General features: G+C 46.4%; 1 protein-coding gene across 9 annotated transcripts in view; it reads left to right on the plus strand.

Moving 5' to 3' along the window:
• Positions 1-24,364, plus strand: part of SPOCD1 (SPOC domain containing 1) — a 249,628-nt gene that overhangs the window by 38,665 nt on the left and 186,599 nt on the right. For 8 of the 9 annotated variants that reach the window (XM_056556955.1, XM_056556956.1, XM_056556954.1 and 5 more), the window contains one exon: positions 18,857-18,901. The exons of the other annotated variant lie outside the window; for it this stretch is intronic. In XM_056556955.1, coding sequence (XP_056412930.1) covers positions 18,857-18,901 — 45 coding nt within the window. The remainder of the gene's footprint in view (positions 1-18,856; positions 18,902-24,364) is intronic. 9 annotated transcript variants of the gene reach the window in all.

Here is a 24,364-nt window from a genome sequence, read left to right on the forward strand (position 1 = left end):
ACAGCAGCGGCGTATATGCCGGGAGGCAGGGCCGGCGTGTGAGACCAGGGAGCCAATGCGCTCTGTCTCTGATTGACAGGCAGGGAGCGAGCGCAGGCTGAATGAATTAGGACCGATTGCCCGAATTTAAGCGTGACGTCACGCCAGCCTCCAGCCACCAGCCTGCAGCCTGGTTTTCAAAATTTAAATAAACTATTTTAACCCCTTAACGACCACGGACGTACATTTACATCCTGTGTATGACTGCGAGCATCGGAACGGCAGCAGCCGGGGACCCGCCGGTAATGGCCGATATCCGCGATCGCGCGGATGTCCACCATTAACCCCTCAGATGCCGTGATCAATACAGATCACGGCATCTGCGGCAGTGCAATACTTTGAATGGATGATCGGATTGCCCGCAGCGCTGCCGCGGCAATCTGACGCGTCCAGCATGGCGGCCGGAGGTCCCCTCACTTGGCTCCCGCCATCTCCCGGGGTCTTCTGCTCTGGTCTGAGATTGAGCAGACCAGAGCAGAAGATCACCGATAATACTGATCGGTGCTATTTCCTATGCATAGCACAGAACAGTATTAGCAATCAAATGATTACTATAGATAGTCCCCTATGGAGACATAAAAAGTGTAAAAAAAAAAAAGTTGAAAAATGTAAAAATAAAAAGTAAAAAAAAAAATTGAAAAATCCCCTTCCCCAATAAAAAAAAAAATTGTCCGTTTGTCCCATTTTACCCCCAAAAAGCGTAAATTTTCTTTATAAAATGCTTTATTTATAAAAAATTATCTAAACGTTTTATATATGCAAATGTATCGATAAAAGGTACAGATGACGGCGCAAAAAATGAGCCCTCATACCGCCCTATATACGGAAAAATGAAAAAGTTATAGGTGGTCAAAATAGGGTGATTTTAGATTTTTTTAAGCAGTACAAAAATATAAAAGTATCTAGCCATGGGTATCTAGCCACAAAATGTGCAAAATTGTGGTTTTCATTTACATTTCCTCCCTAAAATGAGAGGTTTCATTACAGAGTACAATTGGTCACCCAAAAAAACAAGCCCTTATATGGTTCTGTAGATGGAAATATAAGAGGGTTATGGATTTTAGAAGGAGAGGAGGAAAAAATGAAAACGCAAAAATAAAATTGGCCTGGTCCAAGGGGTACTCCGCCCCTAGACATCTTATCCCCTATCCAAAGGAAGTCTGGGAGGGGGCGTGTCGGCCCCCTCCCATAGACTTACATTAAGGGGGGGGCGTGATGTCATGAGGGGGTGGAGCCGTGACGTCACGATGATCCGGCCCCTGCATCACCGGTCATTATGCACAGAGTGAGCGTGCTCTGTGCAGTAATGATAGCGGGGTGCCGCAGCAGAGATCCTGCTGCCTGGGAGTTGTAGTCCCAGTTAGGTGTGTGTGTGTGTATGCTGGGAGTTGTAGTCCCTGTTAGGTGTGTGTATGCTGGGAGTTGTAGTCCCTGTTAGGTGTGTGTATGCTGGGAGTTGTAGTCCCTGTTAGGTGTGTGTTTGTATGCTGGGAGTTGTAGTCCCTGTTAGGTGTGTATGTATGCTGGGAGTTGTAGTCCCGTTAGTTGTGTGTGTATGCTGGGAGTTGTAGTCCCTGTTAGGTGTGTGTATGCTGGGAGTTGTAGTCCCTGTTAGGTCTGTTTGTATGCTGGGAGTTCTAGTCCCTGTTAGGTGTGTGTGTATGCTGGGAGTTGTATTCCCTGTTAGGTGTGTGTATGCTGGGAGTTGTAGTCCCTGTTAGGTGTGTGTATGTATGCTGGGAGTTGTAGTCCCAGTTAGGTGTGTGTGTGCTGGGAGTTGTAGTCCCTGTTAGGTGTGTATGTATGCTGGGAGTTGTAGTCCCTGTTAGGTGTGTATGTGTGTATTTTGGGAGTTGTAGTCCCTGTTAGGTGTGTGTATGCTGGGATTTGTAGTCCCTGTTGTGTGTGTGTATGCTGGGAGTTGTAGTCCATGTTATGTGTGTTTATGCTGGGAGTTGTAGTCCCTGTTAGGTGTGTGTATGTATGCAGGGAGTTGTAGTCCCTGTTAGGTGTGTGTGTGTATGCTGGGAGTTGTAGTCCCTGTTAGGTTTGTATGTATGCATGCTGGGAGTTGTATTCCCTGTTAGGTGTGTGTATGTATGCTGGGAGTTGTAGTCCCAGTTAGGAGGTGTATGTATGCTGGGAGTTGTAGTCCCTGTTAGGTGTGTGTTTGTATGCTGGGAGTTGTAGTCCCTGTTAGGTGTGTGTGGTATGCTGGGAGTTGTAGTCCCTGTTATGTGTGCGTGTGTGTGTATGCTGGGAGTTGTAGTCCCTGTAGGTGTGTGTATGCTGGGGAGTTGTAGTCCCTGTTAGGGGTGTGTATGCTGGGAGTTGTAGTCCCTGTTAGGTTTGTGTGTATGTATGCTGGGAGTTGTATTCCCTGTTAGGTGTGTGTATGCTGGGAGTTGTATTCCCTGTTAGGTGTGTGTGTATGCTGGGAGTTGTAGTCCCTGTTAGGTGTGTGTATGCTGGGAGTTGTAGTCCCTGTTAGGTGTGTGTTTGTATGCTGGGAGTTGTAGTCCCTGTTAGGTGTGTGTGGTATGCTGGGAGTTGTAGTCCCTGTTAGGTGTGTATGTACGCTGGGAGTTGTAGTCCCAGTTAGTTGTGTGTGTATGCTGGGAGTTGTAGTCCCTGTTAGGTGTGTGTATGCTGGGAGTTGTAGTCCCTGTTAGGTGTGTGTATGCTGGGAGTTGTAGTCCCTGTTAGGTCTGTTTGTATGCTGGGAGTTCTAGTCCCTGTTAGGTGTGTGTGTATGCTGGGAGTTGTATTCCCTGTTAGGTGTGTGTATGCTGGGAGTTGTAGTCCCTGTTAGGTGTGTGTATGTATGCTGGGAGTTGTAGTCCCAGTTAGGTGTGTGTGTGCTGGGAGTTGTAGTCCCTGTTAGGTGTGTATGTATGCTGGGAGTTGTAGTCCCTGTTAGGTGTGTATGTGTGTATTTTGGGAGTTGTAGTCCCTGTTATGTGTGCGTGTGTGTATGCTGGGAGTTGTAGTCCCTGTTAGGTGTGTGTATGCTGGGATTTGTAGTCCCTGTTGTGTGTGTGTATGCTGGGAGTTGTAGTCCATGTTATGTGTGTTTATGCTGGGAGTTGTAGTCCCTGTTAGGTGTGTGTATGTATGCAGGGAGTTGTAGTCCCTGTTAGGTGTGTGTGTGTATGCTGGGAGTTGTAGTCCCTGTTAGGTGTGTGTATGCTGGGAGTTGTAGTCCCTGTTAGGTTTGTGTATATGTATGCTGGGAGTTGTATTCCCTGTTAGGTGTGTGTATGCTGGGAGTTGTATTCCCTGTTAGGTGTGTGTGTATGCTGGGAGTTGTAGTCCCTGTTAGGTGTGTATGTATTCTGGGAGTTGTAGTCCCAGTTAGGTGTGTGTATGCGGGGAGTTGTAGTCCCTGTTAGGTGTGTGTGTGCTGTGAGTTGTAGTCCCTGTTAGGTGTGTGTGTGCTGTGAGTTGTAGTCCCTGTTAGGTGTGTGTGTATGCTGGGAGTTGTAGTCCCTGTTAGGTGTGTGTATGTATGCTGGGAGTTGTAGTTCCAGTTAGGTGTGTGTGTATGATGGGAGTTGTAGTCTCTGTTAGGTGTGTGTATGCTGGGAGTTGTAGTCCCTGTTAGGTATGTGTGTATGCTGGGAGTTGTAGTCCTTGTTATGTGTGCGTGTGTGTGTGCTGGGAGTTGTAGTCCCTGTTAGGTGTGTGTGTATGCTGGGAGTTGTAGTCCCTGTTAGGTTTGTGTGTATGTATGCTGGGAGTTGTATTCCCTGTTAGGTGTGTGTATGCTGGGAGTTGTATTCCCTGTTAGGTGTGTGTATGTATGCTGGGAGTTATAGTCCCAGTTAGGTGTGTGTATGCTGGGAGTTGTAGTCCCTGTTAGGTGTGTGTGGTATGCTGGGAGTTGTAGTCCCTGTTAGGTGTGTATGTATGCTGGGAGTTGTAGTCCCAGTTAGGTGTGTGTGTATGCTGGGAGTTGTAGTCCCTGTTAGGTGTGTGTGTGTATGCTGGGAATTGTAGTCCCTGTTAGGTCTGTTTGTATGCTGGGAGTTATAGTCCCTGTTAGGTGTGTGTGCATGCTGGGAGTTGTAGTCCCTGTTAGGTGTGTGTATGTATGCTGGGAGTTGTAGTTCCAGTTAGGCGTGTGTGTATGCTGGGAGTTGTATTCCCTGTTAGGTGTGTGTATGCTGGGAGTTGTAGTCCCTGTTAGGTGTGTGTATGTATGCATGCTGGGAGTTGTAGTCCCAGTTAGGTGTGTGTTTGCTGGGAGTTGTAGTCCCTGTTAGGTGTGTGTATGCTTGGAGTTGTAGTCCCTGTTAGGTGTGTATGTGTGTATTTTGGGAGTTGTAGTCCCTGTTATGTGTGCGTGTGTGTATGCTGGGAGTTGTAGTCCCTGTTAGGTGTGTGTATGCTGAGAGTTGTAGTCCCTGTTAGGTGTGTGTGTATGCTGGGAGTTGTAGTCCCTGTTAGGTGTGTGTATGTATGCTGGGAGTTGTAGTCCCAGTGTGTGTATGCTGGGAGTTGTAGTCCCTGTTAGGTGTGTGTGTGCTGGGAGTTGTAGTCCCTGTTAGGTGTGTGTGTGTATGCTGGGAGTTGTAGTCCCTGTTAGGTTTGTGTATATGTATGCTGGGAGTTGTATTCCCTGTTAGGTGTGTGTATGCTGGGAGTTGTATTCCCTGTTAGGTGTGTGTGTGTATGCTGGGAGCTGTAGCCCCTGTTATGTATGCGTGTGTGTATGCTGGGAGTTGTAGTCCCTGTTAGGTGTGTGTATGTATGCTGGGAGTTGTAGTCCCTGTTATGTGTGTGTATGCTGGGAGTTGTAGTCCATGTTAGGTGTGTGTGTATGCTGGGAGTTGTAGTCCCTGTTATGTGTGTGCGTGTGCTGGGAGTTGTAGTCTCTGTTAGGTGTGTGTGTATGCTGGGAGTTGTAGTCCCTGTTAGGTTTGTGTGTATGTATGCTGGGAGTTGTATTCCCTGTTAGGTGTGTGTATGCTGGGAGTTGTATTCCCTGTTAGGTGTGTGTATGTATGCTGGGAGTTATAGTCCCAGTTAGGTGTGTGTATGCTGGGAGTTGTAGTCCCTGTTAGGTGTGTGTGTATGCTGGGAGTTGTAGTCCCTGTTAGGTGTGTGTGTGTGTATATGCTGGGAGTTGTAGTCCCTGTTATGTGTGCGTGTGTGTATGCTGGGAGTTGTAGTCCCTGTTAGGTGTGTGTATGCTGGGAGTTGTAGTCCCTGTTAGGTGTGTATATGCTGGGAGTTGTAGTCCCTGTTAGGTGTGTGCGTGTATGCTGGGAGTTGTAGTCCCTGTTAGGTGTGTGTATGCTGGGAGTTGTAGTCCCTGTTAGGTGTGTGTGTGCGTGTTTGCTGGGAGTTGTAGTCCCTGTTATGTGTGTGTGTGTATGCTGGGAGTTGTAGTCCCTGTTAGGTGTGTGTATGCTGGGAGCTGTAGTCCCTGTTAGGTGTGTGTATGCTAGTGTTTCCCAACCAGGGAATGCTGGGAGCTGTAGTTTTGTAACACCTGGGGGGACCCTGGTTGGGAAACACTAGTGTATGCCCTGTAGAGGTGTGGTGAACTACAACTCCCAGGAGACTACAGAGGCAGCTGCTGGTGTTATGCCACAGACTGAAGACTCCTGAATGACACATGCTGGGAGTTGTAGTCGCTTGTGTGTGTATGCCAGTGTATTCCAACCAGGGCTGAGTTATATTAGTGTGCTGTGTATAACGCAGGTTTCCTCGGGCTGCAAGGGGGGGGGGGGGTGACGAACTGCACGGGCTGGTTTCCGCTTTTTCATGGGGTGTTCATTAGCCCCATGAAGTGGACTTACATTTAGAAAAATAAGAGCTCGTTCAGAGCCAACAAAAGTAGTGCCACACTCTCTCCTCAGACCATCAGCGTTGCACTAAAAAGTCAATGCTGATGGCTGGACAAATATAATGTGAGGGGAGGGGAGAAGAACCAGGGGAAGGAGCTATTACAGTGACAAAAGTAAGATGACACAGGAACACAGAGCAGGGAGTGCAGTGAGAGGATACAATGTATAAGATAACAGGTGCTGAGGGGCGGGGGAGGTGACTGGGCTCTGAGAGGCACGTGCAGGCTTCTAGCTCACAGTGATGCTTATGCATGATTGATAGGCACTGAACTTCCTGTGGAAGGACCAGTGCCCTTCAGCATTTAGTCCTAAGAACTGTACATTTACTATGCAAAGCATAGGATGCTGCCTGCAGACCAGGCATAGAAGAGTGACCTCTAGTGGCCAAAAGTATAAAATGAAAAAACTGGTATAAATATTAATATTTTTAATGAAGATATATTACAATATGTCTTCATTAATGATTAGGAACAACATATTAAAAGTTTTTGTTGATGACAGGTGCTCTTTAATGCCGGTGTGAGGGGCAGGAGCGGATGCAAGTCTGCACCTCACAGCGGCGCTCAGAGTGTATGGAGGGGGCGGCGGCGGCCCCCTGCTGATCGCAGAGCCCGAGGTCGTACGTTTACGGTACATAATTAAGCCACGCCCCCTTATCTCCCCTCCCGGAGGATGGAGGACGCAGCTCAGAAGACACAGCAGGGGGAGAGAAAGGACGTAGACAGCTCCGTACACAGCTCGATCCCCCGCACACAGCTCTATCCCTCCCTCTCCCCCTGCTCTGTCTCCACAGGACCTCATCTACCACGGGGACGTTGCTAGTTTGCACGGGGAAAAAACACAGAACAGGGGGGTGAGGGGGAGGACGGAAATCTCACCTCACACCGGCCAGTGTGACTACAGCTCTGATGTCCACTCATGGCCAGCTCAGGTGAGGAGACCGAGAATACGGGCGGCGGCGACAGGAAGGGTGGTTGTATATGTATGGTGTGAGTGGATATGTGATGTGTATGTAATGTATGATGTGTGTATGATGTCTGTCTGTGTGATGTGTATTTAATGTATGATGTGTGTATGATGTCTGTCTGTGTGATGTGTATGTAATGTATGATGTGTGTATGATGTCTGTCTGTGTGATGTGTATGTAATGTATGATGTGTGTATGATGTCTGTCTGTGTGATGTGTATGTAATGTATGATGTGTGTATGATGTCTGTCTATGTGTGATGTGTATGTAATGTATAATGTGTGTATGATGTCTATGTGTGATGTGTATGTAATGTATGATGTGTGTATAATGTCTATGTGTGATGTGTATGTAATGTATGATGTGTGTATGATGTCTGTCTATGTGTGATGTGTATGTAATGTATAATGTGTGTATGATGTCTATGTGTGATGTGTATGTAATGTATAATGTGTGTATGATGTCTGTCTATGTGTGATGTGTATGTAATGTATGATGTGTGTATGATGTCTGTCTATGTGTGATGTGTATGTAATGTATGATGTGTGTATGATGTCTGTCTGTTTGTGATGTGTATGTAATGTATGATTGGGGGGCAGCGGTGGGTGTATGTATGATGTGTGCATATGTATGGTGTATATGTATGGTGTGAGTGTATGTGTGATGTGTGTATGATGTCTTTCTGTGTGTGAAGTGTATGTAATGTATGATTGGGGGGGCAGCGGCGGGTGTATGTATGATGTGTGCATACGTATGGTGTGAGTGTATGTGTGATGTGTGTATGATGTCTGTCTATGTGTTTATGATGTCTGTGTGTGATGTGTATGTAATGTATGATGGGGCAGCGGTGGGTGTATTTATGATGTGTGTATATGTATGGTGTGAGTGTGATGTGTGTATGATGTATCTGTGATGTGTGTAATGTGTGTATGTAATGTATGATGTGGGGGGGGGCAGTGGCGGGGGGGGGTTGTGTGTGTATGTATGATATGGGGACATTTGCTGGTGCATGTATGACATGTGTATGTATGTATGTATGTTGTGTATAGGGGCGGACTGTCACGTCGGGTGCTGCCGCCAGTTGTGCCATCTAATTTTATTTATTTTTAGTGGTTTCTGGCCACCCGCACTAAATTGCACCCCCAGAATCCCGCCCCCTTCATATTCACCCGCCGACCAAGAGCCCCACGGATGCACGCAAACACGCCCGAACCAAAACTACAACTCCCAGCATGTTGCACCGTAACCTAAACTATAGAACTATAAAGTGCAACATGCTGGGAGTTGTAGTTTTGGTTCGGGTCAGCTGCAGAGCCATAGGCTGTATCAGGGCATGCTGGGTGTTTTAGTTACTAACTGTAATTCCCAGTATTCCTTGACACAGACTATGGAGCTGCAGCTGAGACAAACCAAAACTACAACTCCCAGCATGTTACACAATAACCTTAACTGTACTACTATACAGTGCAACCTGCTGCAACACCCACACAACCATAGGCTGTATCAGGGCATGCTGGGAGTTGTAGTTATCTAGTAACTAAATGCAACTTCCAGCATTTTCTGACACAAAATGCACCACATAAACATGGAGAAGCAGAACCCCCCCCCCTCAGTAACACATAAGTCCCTATTGAGACTGAAAAATAGTGATTAAAATATTTTAAAAAGTGCGTATATATGTGATTAAGGCCCTTTCCTAATAAAAGTTTCCAATTTTCTTTAAATTAAAATAATGTACAAAAATAAACATAAGTAGTATCGCTGCATGTGGAAATGTCCAGGCTATTAAAATATAATGTTAATTAAACCGTACGGTGAACGGTGTAAATGTAAAGAATAGACCAGAATTGCTCCTTTTTGGTCACTTCATATGAGAAATTTTTTATAAGGTGATCAAAAAGGTACATCTAGACTTTTCTGGGCTTGCCTCGGGTGTAAGAGGAGCTACAGATCTCCCGTTGCTAATAGCCTGGCATGCTGCGATCACCATGGCCGCTATTAAACCATTAGATCACCGCTGTCAAAGTTGACAGCAGTGTCTAAAGGGATCTTATATTCATCCCTGGTGGTCTATTGGGGTGAATCGTACTATTTTGGTTGAAATTATTTTATCTACCAGGACAAGTGGATTTTCTTGAGGGGCAAGTAGATTGTGTTCCGCTTTAGTACCTTGGACAAGTATTTTTTTAAAATTTCTACACCCCTGTTGATTTAACCCTTACTCACCCCCATTTGCCAGGGGCGGGGTTTATGTTTAAAGTCCCATACAAGGCAATGGGAAATATATGTTACTGCATAACTTCCAAACAGCTGGAGATATTATGTTAATACTTGGTCCCATGTTACTTATATGTCCACTTAAAATATAGGATAGTTAATTTGACCCTTAACTACCCCCATTTGTGAGTGTCAGGGTTTTTGTTTTAAGTCCCATGCAAAACAATTGAAAATGTATGTTCCCACATAACTTCCGTACGGCTGGAGATATTTCAATACCTGGTACACATATTACGAGTCGGGATAGGAGGTCGGGATAGGAGGTCAGGATAGGAGGACGGGATAGGAGGGCCGGGATAGGAGGTCGGGATAGGAGGTCGGGATAGGAGGACGGGATAGGAGGTCGGAATAGGAGGACGGGATAGGAGGTCGGGACAGGAGGTTGAGATAGGAGGTTGGGATAGATGGACTGGATAAGAGGTCGGGATAGGAGGTGGAGATAGCAGGTCGAGATAGGAGGACGGGATAGGAGATCGTGAGAGGAGGTCGAGATAGGAGGTTGAGATTGGAGGACGGGATAGGAGGTCAGGATAGGAGGACGGGATAGGAGGATGGGATAGGAGGTCAGGATATGGGGTTGGGATATGACAACAATATATGAGGACAGGATATGAAGTCAAAAGCTTCCTCCTTTGTTTATTTTCCTCCCCAACATGGATTAGGAAGGAAAATCCGGGCAACGCCAGGTATTAAGCTAGTTTTCAATAAAGTTGGACGTGAAAATGAAAATTTTTATTTTGTTCACTAAAATGCTGATGTTATCCCAAATTTTTAATTTTCACAAGGGGTAATAGGTGAAAATGTCCCCCAAAATTTTAAACCCCATTTCTCTCGCGTAAGGAAATTTATCATATGTGGATGTAAAGTGCTCTGCGGGTGCACTAGAGGGCTCAAAAGAGGAGGAGCGACATTGGGCTTTTGGAAAGCAAATTTTGCTGAAATGGTTTTTGCGGGGCATGTCTCATTTAGGAAGCCCCCATGGTGCCAGAACAGGGAAAAACACCCCACATGGTATACTATTTGGGAAGGGGTTCAGTGAGCCTTAACACCCCACAGGTGTTTGACGACTTTGCATTGAAGTTGGACGTGAAAATGACTATTTTTTTTTTTTTTTACTAAAATGCTGATGTTACCCCAAATTTTTCATTTTCACAAGGAGTAATAGGTGAAAATGTCCCCCAAAATTTGAAACGCCATTTCTCTCGAGTAAGGAAATACCTCATATGTGAACGTAAAGTGCTCTGCGGGTGCACTAGAGGACTCAAAAGGGAAGGAACCACATTGAGCTTTTAGAAAGCAAATTTTGGTGAAATGTTTTTTTTTTTTGGGGGGGTGGGCATGTCACATTTAGGAAGCCCCCAGGGTGCCAGAACAGTGAAAAACACCCCACATGGCACACTATTTGGGAAACTATACCCCTCAAGGAACGTAACAAGGGGTGCAGTGAGCATTTACACCCCACTGGCGTTTGACAGATCTGTGTAACAGTGGGCTGTGCAAATGAAAAATTACATTCTTCATTTTCACAGACCACTGTTTTAAAAATTTGTCACCTGTGGGGTGTTAAGGCTCATTATACCCCTTGTTACGTTCCGTGAGGGGTTAGTTTCCAAAATGGGGTCACATGTGGGTATTTATTTATTTTGTGTTTATGTCAGAACCGCTGTAACCAGCAGCCACCCCTGTGCAAATCACAAGTTTAGGCCTCAAATGTACATGGTGTGCTCTCACTCCTGAGCCTTGTTGAACACCCGCAGAGCATTTTACGTCCACATTTGGGGTATTTCCGTACTTGGGAGAAATTGTGTTACAAATTTTGGGGGTCTTTTTTTCCTTTTACCTCTTTGTGAACATGAAAAGAATGGGGCAACACCAGCATGTTAGAGTAAACATTTTTTTTTACACTAACATGCTGGTGTAGACCCCAACTTTACCTTTTCATAAGGGGTAAACTGTTGCCTTGAAATACGACAGGGCTCTGAAATGAGAGAGCGCCATGCGCATTTGAGGCCTAAATTAGGGATTTTCATAGGGGTGTACCCGGATGCAAGCGATACACTTGCCTCCTCCACCAAAAATACTGTACGTCAGTTTTTCCAAAACAGGGTGCATCCAGCTGTTGCTAAACTCCTAACATGCCTGGACAGTCAATGGCTGTCCGGCAACAATGGGAGTTGTTATTTTGCAACAGCTGGAGGCTCCGTTTTGGAAAAATTGACGTACAAGACGTTTTAAATTTTTATTGGGGGGGGGGGCGGCAACAGTGTAAGGGTGTAGTGTATATGTAGTGTTTTACTCTTTATTTAGGGTTAGTGTAGTGTAGTCTTTTTAGGGTACATTCACACGGGCGGAGATTTACAGTGAGTTTCCCACATCTCAAACTTGAATACGGAAACTTGCTGGTTGGGATTGGGAAACACTGAGTTAGGTAACAGACTACCGCAGTGTTTCCGCACCACTGTCTATTTCCTAACTCAGTGTTTCCCAACCCATGTGCCTCCAGCTGTTCCAAAACTACAACTCCAAGCATGCATGGTCTGTCAGTGCATGCTGGGAGTTATAGTTTTGCAACAGCAGGAGGCACACAGGTTGGGAAACACTGAGTTAGGAAACAGACAATGTTTCCCAACCAGTGTGCCTCCAGTTGTTGCAATACTACAACTCCCAGCATGCCCAGACAGCCGAAGGGCAGGTTGGGAGTTGTAGTTATGCAACAACTAGATGAGAACAGTTTGAAGACCACTGTGTAGTCCTCCATATGTTGCAAGACTTAAACTGAAGGGCCAGATGTTGCCGAACTACAACTCCCAGCATGCCTGGACAGTCTTAGCATGCTTTGAATTGACATCTGGAGCGCTACAGTTTGGACACCACTGTTTAGTGGTCTCCAAACAGTGCCCTTCCAGATGTTGCAAAACTAGACCTCCCAGCATGCTGAGACTGTCCTGGCATGCTGGGAGTTGTAGTTCTGCAACATCTGAAGTGCCAGATGTTACAGAACTAAAACTCCCAGAATGCCTGGACTGTCAGGGTATGCTGAGAGTTGTAGTTTTGCAACATCTGGAAGGACAGTGGTCTCCAAACTGTGGCCCTCCAGATGTTTGAAAACTACAACTCCCAGCATGCCCAGACAGCCAAAGGCTTGGAGTTGTAGTTTTGAAACTCCTAGATACAGCAGTGAAGATCACTTTACGGCAATCTTCACTGCAGTATCTAGGTAACCGCCCCCGCTGCCTCCACTTGCCTGCACGTCCCTGGTCTCCGCCGTGATGAAGGTAACTGGCGCCGCCGGTTACCGCTGCATCCACAGGCCCCTTGCACATCGCCGCCATTTTCCCCCGCTCTGCCCCGACATCCGGGGTGGGCAGAGCGGGGAAATGAACATCCCCCCGCCCCTGCCCTCCGATTGGCCGGATCGGCCAATCGCAGGGGACAGGAGGAGGTGGCACATCCTTAAGGATGATCGGGGCTGTCTCTGACAGCTCTGATCATCCCTATTTTCTGGCTATCGGAAGACCCGATCAGCCCAGAATAGCCGCAAATCGCCGAACTGAATTGATCTGCGATTTGCAGCTGTCTCAGGACCCCCCCCCCAGGCATGATTTCAGCACACATCCCATTCCGATCCCTGTCCGGCTGTATGCCCTTGGTCCTTAAGTACCAGGACGCAAGTGCGTATCCATATGCCCGTGGTCCCCAACAGGTTAAATGAATCATATAGTGATGGCCCATAGAGAGCTACGCCTGTTTGTTAGCGTCAGAGGGATCTACAATATAAGCAGCTTCCAAATGCGAACACTTGCCTGCCAGCTCGACCTCCTGTCTGGAAGTGTCTTTCTTGATAAAGGAAATGGTGGGGCAAAGGCATCCCCGAAGGTAGACCTTCATAGTCTCACAAACCAAGTCAGGGGACCCCTCAGCCAAATTATGCTGTAGGAACACCCAAAGCTGATCCAGGATTCTATCACTATCTCTAATCAGCTCCAACCTAAAAGGGTGGATTTTCCACCTTCTAGGGCCTGGGCTATTAGTCTGGATCAGAGAGTCAAGAAGGAGTGAGTGGTGCTCTGGGCTCATAAGACACATCCTTCACCTGGGCTTAACAATGCATTACAGAGTGCTAAGTTGATATGTGAAAGGGAATTTCTACCAATAGTATAGCAGAAATATGTTGGGGTCCGAGGACATCGAAGACGGTATGCATCAAGCCACCCAATCTCCTCCAATAGTGCGTCAAGCGTGAGCCCCACGAGCTCGGGGCTATCGGCCCCATCCTAGGGTTAGGTCTATAAAGACCAGGGTCGTGTGCCAGGGTACAGAGGGTTTTAGTATTAAGATATCCGGGTGCAAATGCAATCGCCAGGTGGACTATATCTAGGGAAACCGATGGGGGGAATGTATACAAATAACAACACATAAGGGACACTGTTAGCAAATGCATTTATGAATATATACCTCCCCTCTCCCTTTCTTGTCTTTTCTATATAAAGAGTAGCCTGGGACAGTCATTACTCTCAATAAACCATGTCTCAGTAACAGCCACTAAATTTACAATCCCAGATACCACTATTAAAGGGGTACTCCCCCGTAAAACATTTGTTTTTAAATCAACTTGTGCCAAAAAGGTAAACAGATTTGTATATTAGTCTATAAAAAAATCTTAATCCTTCCACTACTTATCAACTGCTATATGCTCCACAGGAAGTTCTTTTCTTTTTAAATTTCTTTTTCTGTCTGACAAACAGTGCTCTTTGCTGACACCGCTGTCCATTTTAGGAACTGCCCGGAGCAGGATAGGTTTGCTATGGGGATTTGCTCCTACTTTGGACAGTTCCTAAAATGGACAGAGGTGTCAGCAGAGAGCACTGTGGTCAGACAGAAAGGAAATTCAAAAAGAAAAGAACTTCCTCTGGAACATACAGCCACTGATAAGTACTGGAAGGGTTAAGATTTTTAAATAGAAGTAATTTACAAATCTGTTAAACTTTCTGGCACCAGTTGATTTAAAAAAATGTTTTCCAGTGAAGTACCCCTTTAAAATAAGTTCATTGATCTTATTCCCTAAACTACGAGTATTTGTAGACAAGACCCTTAAAGGTGTACTCTGGCCCTGAGACAGCTTATCCCTTATGCAAAGGATAGGGGATAAGATGTCTCACCGCGGGGGTAATATACCGTCACGCCCCCTCCCATAGACTTGCATAGTGGTGGTGGGGGGTGACGTCACACGGGGATGGAGTGGTGACATCACGATACTCCGGCCCCTTGGTCGCCACCCGGCTATTTGTGATCTGGCACTGCGGTGTGCAGCTCAAACAGGTGGGTGGCGAATACAAGATTACGCGGGTCCCCAGTGGCGGGACCCCCGCGGTGAGACATCTTATCCCCTATCCTTTGGATAGGGGATAAGATGTCTCAGGGCCGGAGTACCCCTTTAAGCTTGTCATTTCTTACCTATGTGCTGCTAACATATTCTGACATTGTTTTGGGGGTCAATGGTGGACAGATGGACTGATGGTTTATAACACTTTTGCCCCCTCTCCCTTCCTTGTTTAAATACTCCTTAGCAAGCCAAGTCAGCCAATTTCTAAAGTACACATACACATAGCGATTATCCCTATGTATATCCTATCTGGCCACAGGTAAGAAACAGGGTGGCGGGTATAGTACTTTCAAGGAAGAAAAAAAAAAGGAAATTATATCAGGGGTGTGGAAATAAAAAAAAAATAATACTTGTCCAAGGGACTAAAACAGAGCAGTATCTACTTGTCCCTCATAAAAATCCACCAGTCCTGGTACAAAATAATTTTAACCCAAATAGTATGTAAATATGGTTTTTTATCAATAAAAACTTGATAGGCAGACCAGTATGTCACCCCATTAGGTGGATAGGGTCCCTGATAAGTAAGCCCGCCCCATTAATGGAATACTGCAGTGCAAAATAACTTATCCTGACCGCCGGGAAACCCCTCCCCCCGATCTTTTGTAAGGGGCCCTGGCATGAATGGGGGCATGTCCGCATGACGCAGCGACCAACACGCCCCCCCCCCAATGGATACATGGAGGGGGCATTTCAGCAGCCGTGTCATGCAGGGATGGAACATTCCCTTCATGCCGTGTGATGGATTGTCCCAGCGGTCAGACCCCCGCAATCTATCACTTATGGGCATAAGTAATTTTGCACTACATTATTCCTTTAAGTAGGTAGTCCCCCTTCAGATAGGTATGTCCCTTTATCACGTAGGGATCAAGTAGGGCCCCCTGCGCCATTATGTTATCCCCCCCCCCTGATGTTCCCTGCGTCATTATATTCCCCCCCTCTCTGATGCTCCCTGAGTCATTATATTCCCCCCCCCTGATGCTCCCTGCGTCATTATATTCTCCCCCCTCTGATGCCTCCTGCACCTTTATATTCCCCCCCCTGATGCCCCCTGCGCCATTATATTCCCCCCCTCTGATGCTCGCTGTGTCATTATATTCCCCCCCTGAGCCATTATATTCCCCCCATCTGATGCCCCCTGTCATTATACCCCCCCCTCATATGCCCCCTGCGCCATTATATTCTAATATTCTACCCTCCCTCTGATGCTCCCTGTGTCATTATATCCCCCCCTGATGCCCCCTGCGCCATTATATTCCCTCCTCTGATGCCCCCTGCACCATTATATTCCCCCTCTGATGCCCTCTGCGCCATTATATTCCCCCCTCCCCTCTGATGCCCCCTGCGTCATTATATTCCCCCCTCCCCTCTAATGCCCCCTGCGTCATTATATTCCCCTCCTCCCCTCTGATGCCCCCTCCGTTATTATATTCCCCCCCTCTGTTTCCCCCTGCGTCATTATATTCCCCCCTCCCCTCTGATGCACCCTGCGTCATTATATTCCCCCCTCCCCTCTGATGCCCCCTGCGTCATTATATTCCCCCCTCCCCTCTGATGCCCCCTGCATCATTATATTCCCCCCTCCCCCTCTAATGCTCCTTGCGTCATTATATTCCTCTGCTCCCCTCTGATGCCCCCTGCGTCATTATATTACCCCCTCTCCCCTCTGATGCCCCTCGTGTCATTATATTTCAGCCCAACCCCCTCCCCTCTCCTGTACCACATTATATACTAAACCTCACCTCCTCTCCGATCCCCTGCTACCTGACCGCCCCCATGTGTGCTCCGGCAGGCTCACGGGCTCGGCGGTCACTGTTGTTACTGGACCGCATCCTCGGTCCGAACGGAGGGGCGCGCGATGAGTGACGTCATCGCGTGCGCCTACCCTGGGACGCTGTCGTCCTGCGCGGCTCGCTATAGGCTGCAGCACACAGCTGCAGTCTATAGGAGTATGGTTACAGGGCAAAATTGATTGCCCCGTTATATGTGAATTATTTAGGCATTTAGCCCTGCTTGCCCGCTGCAGGGCTAAATGCCTGAAGAATTCACCTGCCCGGCGCCCGGAACTGCATGTCCCGGGCGTCGGGCGATACAATTTCCACATCCCTGTTATATTTAATTTTAAATCGTTATTTTTATCTGATTAGTTGATTAATTAAAATAGTAATCGGCCAACTAATTGATTATGAAAATGATTGTTAGTCGCAGCCCTACGGGCTATACCCCCTCCCTGTTTCTTACCTGTGGCCAGATAGGAGGGGCAGCACAATCCCTAGTTGTCCATCCTACGTGCCCGCAGCAGCCTATTTAGTGGAGAGGGGATCAGCACACATAATCTTCCTTCCACTTCTTGCATCTTCTCTCTGCAACTATTGCAAGTCTGGCCTTTAGCAAATAGCCTGACAAACAGGTACTTAAGATAGCTGCAGAAAGGAGCTAAAGAGGCTGCATATATACATAGTGATAGTCGCTAAGTGTATGTGAACTTAGAAATTGGCTGACCAACTAATCGACAAATTGATTAATCAATTATGAAAATAATTGATAACTATTTTCATTATCGATTAGATATTGATTGATTAGGTGTTTTTGTCTTATTCTTAGACCTCTCTTGATCAATTCTGCAGGGTGGCCAGCATGGGTTCTGTCCATATCTTTCATAGGCAGCAGATAAATCTTATTTCTGCTTGTCCTTTGGACACAACCTTCTACAAGTAGTAGTCCTACCCTAAATTTAACTTCTGAAGTTGATTACCGGTATATATATATTTTTATATTTTTTATTTATTTTTATTTATTTTTTACTAATAATTGAAAATTTGTCATTTGAAGTGTTATGGCTAAATAAATAAAATGTAAAAAAAAATTAAGGAATAAAAAAAAAAAAAAAAAAAGAAACTTCTAGTCTAGTCTCCAGGACATGGGAGTTAAAAGGGTACTCCGGTGGAAAACTTTATTTTTTTCTTTTTCTTTTTTTTAAATCAACTGGTGCCAGAAAGTTAAAGGAAAACTGTCAGATATTTTCTCCTGCACTATCCACAGGTACTGATGGATAGTACAGGGAACACTGATTCCAACGAGCCCTACGTTACCCGAACCTGCCCAGCCGTTCGCCCGCAATTGTAGTTTTATTCTATGTGTATATCTTGCTGTAACTCTCACAGGCGGGGCTTCTGCAGCTAACTGTCATTGACGTCAGCGCCGCTTATGAATATTCATCCCCCTCCCTCCAGTTAGGAGCGGCAAAGAGAGGAAGAGCGCTGACTTCAGTGCCAGTTAAAAAAATACAATTGCAGGCGAATGGCTGGGCGGATCCAGGCAAGGTAGGGCTCGTTGGAATCAGCGTCTCCCGCACTATCCACCAATGCCAGTGGATAGTGCGGGAGAAAATATCTGACAGTTTTCCTTTAAACAGATTTGTAAATTACTTCTATTAAAAAATCTTAATCCTTCCAGTACTTATTAGCTGCTGAATACTACAGAGGAAATTATTTTCTTTTTGGAACACAGAGTTCTCTGCTGACATCACGAGGACAGTGCTCTCTGCTGACATATCTTTCCATTTTAGGAACTGTCCAGAGCAGCATATGTTTGCTATGGGGATTTTCTCCTACTCTGGACAGTTCTTAAAATGGACAGAGATGTCAGCAGAGAACACTGTGCTCGTGATTCAGCAGAGAGCTCTGTGATCCAAAAAGAAAATAATTTCCTCTGTAGTATTCAGCAGCTAATAAGTACTGGATAGATTAAGATTATTTAATAGAAGTAATTTACAAATCTGTTTAACTTTCTGGCACCAGTTGATTTAAAAAATGTTTTTTTTTCCACCGGAGTACCCCTTTAAAGGGAATTGCTAACCAGTAATCAGGTTTTCATAAACCTTTCACTTTTATGTACATAGATAGGTAGGTATTGTTAGGTTGATATCGCTGCAGAAGCTCTTGCAAAAAACTGAGGTGTGGAGAGGCATGTCCTGCTTTTATATGCATTGGAAGGTCCAGTCCAGGAGTGCTGTCATGGGTTTATGAACACCCGATTACCAGTAAGTAATATCTTTTTCCCTAGTCAGATTAAATGTCTGCAGAAATCCAGAGACCTTTCGGTCAATCCAAGCGGGCAGGCAGTGACTGGCAGAAAGCCGGCATTTACTTTTTGCCCCAGTCCTGGCTTAACTTTAAACTGTGATTTCCTTAAAAACACTGCAGCATCTCAGAATAAATCATTATACGTTTAGTTCATTGCCCTGTGCTTCATCCTGTTAGGGAGAGACCTATGTCAGCACAATTGTACTCAGTAATATTGTTATATTACAATATACATATTCTATTTGCAATTCAGGAGGAAGACAGCGTTCGGCATAATGGCGTCAAAGTCGTATTTTATGTATGTATTTTATTTACATTTTTGTTTTGTTTTGGCTTCATCTGCACAGGCAGATCAAGGTCATGTTGGTAATTGCAGTCATGTACAAGAAAGATTTGCTGAACCACAATTGTGAATCCATGGCTCACAATTACCCATTGACAATTGACTGGATCTTATAAAAACATTAATCTATTCCCCAGACATTGGAATCGAAATTCAATAATTACCTTAATGACGTTCTAATGTACAGTTCCCCTTTTCTCTTGACAATTTATTTATGTGAATGTTCTGAGAGAAACAGTAGAACATTAATTATTGTTCTAAAATTGAGAATAATAATAAACATATTTAAAACTAAATTTTGTTCTCTTTATGCATGATTTATTTCATTTAAATATATCAGTTTATGGTTACTTGGCCCTAAAATGCCTTAAATTGGCACTGTCAGATACAAAAACTTTTTATATGTTGTACATCTTTGCAAAACATTAACCTTTCTAATATACTTCATAAGAAAATGTTATTTCCTTTTTATCGAAATCATGGCTTATAAAATCATGGCTTCGTTCAAGCTGAAGCACAGGCATGGAAAGTGCAGTAAGTTAGGGTGGGCTAGCACTCCTCTGTGCTCTCTCCTGTCTGATAGCACTCCTCTGTGCTCTCTCCTGTCTGATAGTACTCCTCTGTGCTCTCTCCTGTCTGATAGTACTCCTCTGTGCTCTCTTCTGTCTGAAAGGACTCCTCTGTGCTCTCTCCTGTCTGATAGTACTCCTCTGTGCTCTCTCCTGTCTGATAGTACTCCTCTGTGCTCTCTCCTGTCTGATAGTACTCCTCTGTGCTCTCTCCTGTCTGATAGTACTCCTCTGTGCTCTCTTCTGTCTGAAAGGACTCCTCTGTGCTCTCTCCTGTCTGATAGCACTCCTCTGTGCTCTCTCCTGTCTGATAGTACTCCTCTGTGTTCTCTCCTGTCTGATAGTACTCCTCTGTGCTCTCTTCTGTCTGAAAGGACTCCTCTGTGCTCTCTCCTGTCTGATAGTACTCATCTGTGCTCTCTCCTGTCTGATAGTACTCCTCTGTGCTCTCTCCTGTCTGATAGGACTCCTCTGTGCTCTCTTCTGTCTGATAGTACTCCTCTGTGCTCTCTTCTGTCTGAAAGGACTCCTCTGTGCTCTCTCCTGTCTGATAGTACTCCTCTGTGCTCTCTCCTGTCTGATAGTACTCCTCTGTGCTCTCTCCTGTCTGATAGGACTCCTCTGTGCTCTCTTCTGTCTGATAGTACTCCTCTGTGCTCTCTCCTGTCTGATAGTACTCCTCTGTGCTCTCTTCTGTCTGAAAGGACTCGACTCCTCTGTGCTCTCTCCTGTCTGATAGTACTCCTCTGTGCTCTCTCCTGTCTGATGGAACTCCTCTGTGCTCTCTCCTGTCTGATAGTACTCCTCTGTGCTTTCTGTTCTGTCTGAAAGGACTCCTCTGTGCTCTCTTATGTCTGATAGTACTTCTCTGTCCTCTCTCCTGTCTGATAGTACTTCTATGTGCTCTCTTCTGTCCGATAGTACTCCTCTGTGCTCTCTCCTGTCTGATAGTACTCCTCTGTGCTCTCTCCTGTCTGATAGGACTCCTCTGTGCTCTCTCCTGTCGGATAGTACTCCTCTGTGCTCTCTTCTGTCTGAAAGGACTCCTTTGTGCTCTCTCTTGTCTGATAGTACTCCTCTGTGCTCTCTCCTGTCTGATAGGACTGCTCTGTGCTCTCTCCCGTCTGATAGTACTCATCTGTGCTCTCTCCTGATAGTACTCCTTTCTGCTCTCTCCTGTCTGATTGTATCCTCTGTGCTCTCTCCTGTCTGATTGTATCCTCTGTGCTCTCTCCTGTCTGATAGTACTCCTCTGTGCTCTCTCCTTTCTGATGGTACTTCTCTGTGCTCTCTCCCGTCTGATCGTACTCCTCTGTGCTCTCTCCTGTCTGATAGGACTCCTCTGTGCTCTCTTCTGTCTGATAGTACTCCTCTGTGCTCTCTTCTGTCTGAAAGGACTCCTCTGTGCTCTCTCCTGTCTGATAGTACTCCTCTGTGCTCTCTCCTGTCTGATAGTACTCCTCTGTGCTCTCTCCTGTCTGATAGGACTCCTCTGTGCTCCCTCTTGTCTGATAGTACTCCTCTGTGCTCTCTGTTTTGTCTGATAGGTTTCCTCTGTGCTCTCTCTTGTCTGATAATACTCCTCTGTGCTCTCTCCTGTCTGATAGCACTCCTCTGTACTCTCACCTGATTGTACTCCTCTGTGCTCTCTCCTGTCTAATAGTACTTCTCTGTGCTCTCTCCTGTCTGATAGTACTCCTCTGTGCTCTCTCCTGTCTGATAGTACTCCTCTGTGCTCTGTCCTGTCTGATAGGACTCCTCTGTGCTCTCTCCTGATAGTACTCCTCTGTGCTCTCTCCTGATAGTACTCCTCTGTGCTCTCTCCTGTCTGATAGTACTCCTCTGTGCTCTCTCCTGTCTGATAGTACTCCTCTGTGCTCTCTTCTGTCTGAAAGGACTCCCCTGTGCTCTCTCCGGTCTGATAGTACCCCTCTGTGCTCTCTCCTGTCTGATAGCACTCTTCTGTGCTCTCTCCTGATAGTACTCCTCTGTGCTCTCTCCTGTCTGATAGCACTTCTCTGTGCTCTCTCCTGTCTGATAGTACTCCCCTGTGCTCTCTCCTGTCTGATAGTACTGCTCTGTGCTCTCTCCTGTCTGATAGTACTTTTCTGTGTTCTCTCCTGTCTGATAGGACTCCTCTGTGCTCTCTCCTGTCTGATAGTACTCCTCTGTGCTCTCTCCTGTCTGATAGTACTCCTCTGTGCTCTCTCCTGTCTGATAGGACTCCTCTGTGCTCTCTTCTGTCTGAAAGGACTCCTCTGTGCTCTCTTATGTCTGATAGTACTTCTCTGTCCTCTCTCCTGTCTGATAGCACTCCTCTGTACTCTCACCTGATTGTACTCCTCTGTGCTCTTTCCTGTCTGATAGTACTTCTCGGTGCTCTCTCCTGTCTGATAGTACTCCTCTGTGCTCTCTCCTGTCTGATAGTACTCCTCTGTGCTCTGTCCTGTCTGATAGGACTCCTCTGTGCTCTCTCCTGATAGTACTCCTCTGTGCTCTCTCCTTATAGTACTCCTGTGCTCTCGCCGGTCTGATTGTACTCCTCTGTGCTCTCTCCTGTCTGATAGTACTCCTCTGTGCTCTCTCCTGTCTGATAGTACTCCTCTGTGCTCTCTCCTGTCTGATAGTACTCCTCTGTGCTCTCTTCTGTCTGAAAGGACTCCCCTGTGCTCTCTCCGGTCTGATAGTACCCCTCTGTGCTCTCTCCTGTCTGATAGCACTCCTCTGTACTCTCTCCTGATTGTACTCCTCTGTGCTCTCTCCTGTCTGATAGTACTTCTATGTGCTCTCTCCTGTCTGATAGTACTCCTCTGTGCCCTCTTCTATCTGATAGTACTCCTCTGTGCTCTGTCCTGTCTGATAGGACTCCTCTGTGCTCTCTCCTGATAGTACTCCCCTGTGCTCTCTCCTGATAGTACTCCTCTGTGCTCTCTCCTGTCTGATAGCACTTCTCTGTGCTCTCTCCTGTCTGATAGTACTCCCCTGTGCTCTCTCCTGTCTGATAGTACTGCTCTGTGCTCTCTCCTGTCTGATAGTACTTCTCTGTGTTCTCTCCTGTCTGATAGGACTCCTCTGTGCTCTCTCCTGTCTGATAGTACTCCTCTGTGCTCTCTCCTGTCTGATAGGACTCCTCTGTGCTCTCTCTTGTCTGATAGTACTCCTCTGTGCTCTCTGTTTTGTCTGATAGGTTTCCTCTGTGCTCTCTCTTGTCTGATAATACTCCTCTGTGCTCTCTCCTGTCTGATAGCACTCCTCTGTACTCTCTCCTGATTGTACTCCTCTGTGCTCTCTCCTGTCTGATAGTACTTCTCTGTGCTCTCTCCTGTCTGATAGTACTCCTCTGTGCCCTCTTCTGTCTGATAGTACTCCTGTGCTCTGTCCTGTCTGATAGGACTCCTCTGTGCTCTCTCCTGATAGTACTCCTCTGTGCTCTCTCCTGATAGTACTCCTCTGTGCTCTCTCCTGTCTGATAGCACTTCTCTGTGCTCTCTCCTGTCTGATAGTACTCCCCTGTGCTCTCTCCTGTCTGATAGTACTGCTCTGTGCTCTCTCCTGTCTGATAGGACTCCTCTGTGCTCTCTCCTGATAGTACTCCTCTGTGCTCTCTCCTGATAGTACTCCTCTGTGCTCTCTCCTGTCTGATAGTACTCCTCTGTGCTCTCTCCTGTCTGATAGTACTCCTCTGTGCTCTCTTCTGTCTGAAAGGACTACCCTGTGCTCTCTCCGGTCTGATAGTACCCCTCTGTGCTCTCTCCTGTCTGATAGCACTCCTCTGTGCTCTCTCCTGTCTGATAGTACTCCTCTGTGCTCTCTCCTGTCTGATAGTACTCCTCTGTGCTCTCTCCTGTCTGATAGTACTCCTCTGTGCTCTCTCCTGTCTGATAGTACTCCTCTGTGCTCTCTCCTGTCTGATAGGACTCCTCTGTGCTCTCTCTTGTCTGATAGTACTCCTCTGTGCTCTCTGTTTTGTCTGATAGGTTTCCTCTGTGCTCTCTCTTGTCTGATAATACTCCTCTGTGCTCTCTCCTGTCTGATAGCACTCCTCTGTAATCTCACCTGATTGTACTCCTCTGTGCTCTTTCCTGTCTGATAGTACTTCTTGGTGCTCTCTCCTGTCTGATAGTACTCCTCTGTGCTCTCTCCTGTCTGATAGTACTCCTCTGTGCTCTGTCCTGTCTGATAGGACTCCTCTGTGCTCTCTCCTGATAGTACTCCTCTGTGCTCTCTCCTGATAGTACTCCTCTGTGCTCTCGCCGGTCTGATTGTACTCCTCTGTGCTCTCTCCTGTCTGATAGTACTCCTCTGTGCTCTCTCCTGTCTGATAGTACTCCTCTGTGCTCTCTCCTGTCTGATAGTACTCCTCTGTGCTCTCTTCTGTCTGAAAGGACTCCCCTGTGCTCTCTCCGGTCTGATAGTACCCCTCTGTGCTCTCTCCTGTCTGATAGCACTCCTCTGTACTCTCTCCTGATTGTACTCCTCTGTGCTCTCTCCTGTCTGATAGTACTTCTATGTGCTCTCTCCTGTCTGATAGTACTCCTCTGTGCCCTCTTCTATCTGATAGTACTCCTCTGTGCTCTATCCTGTCTGATAGGACTCCTCTGTGCTCTCTCCTGATAGTACTCCTCTGTGTTCTCTCCTGATAGTACTCCTCTGTGCTCTCTCCTGTCTGATAGCACTTCTCTGTGCTCTCTCCTGTCTGATAGTACTCCCCTGTGCTCTCTCCTGTCTGATAGTACTGCTCTGTGCTCTCTCCTGTCTGATAGTACTTCTCTGTGTTCTCTCCTGTCTGATAGGACTCCTCTGTGCTCTCTCCTGTCTGATAGTACTCCTCTGTGCTCTCTCCTCTCTG

Source organism: Hyla sarda, chromosome 2 (assembly GCF_029499605.1).
Source record: "Hyla sarda isolate aHylSar1 chromosome 2, aHylSar1.hap1, whole genome shotgun sequence".
NCBI classification, from domain to species: domain Eukaryota; kingdom Metazoa; phylum Chordata; class Amphibia; order Anura; family Hylidae; genus Hyla; species Hyla sarda.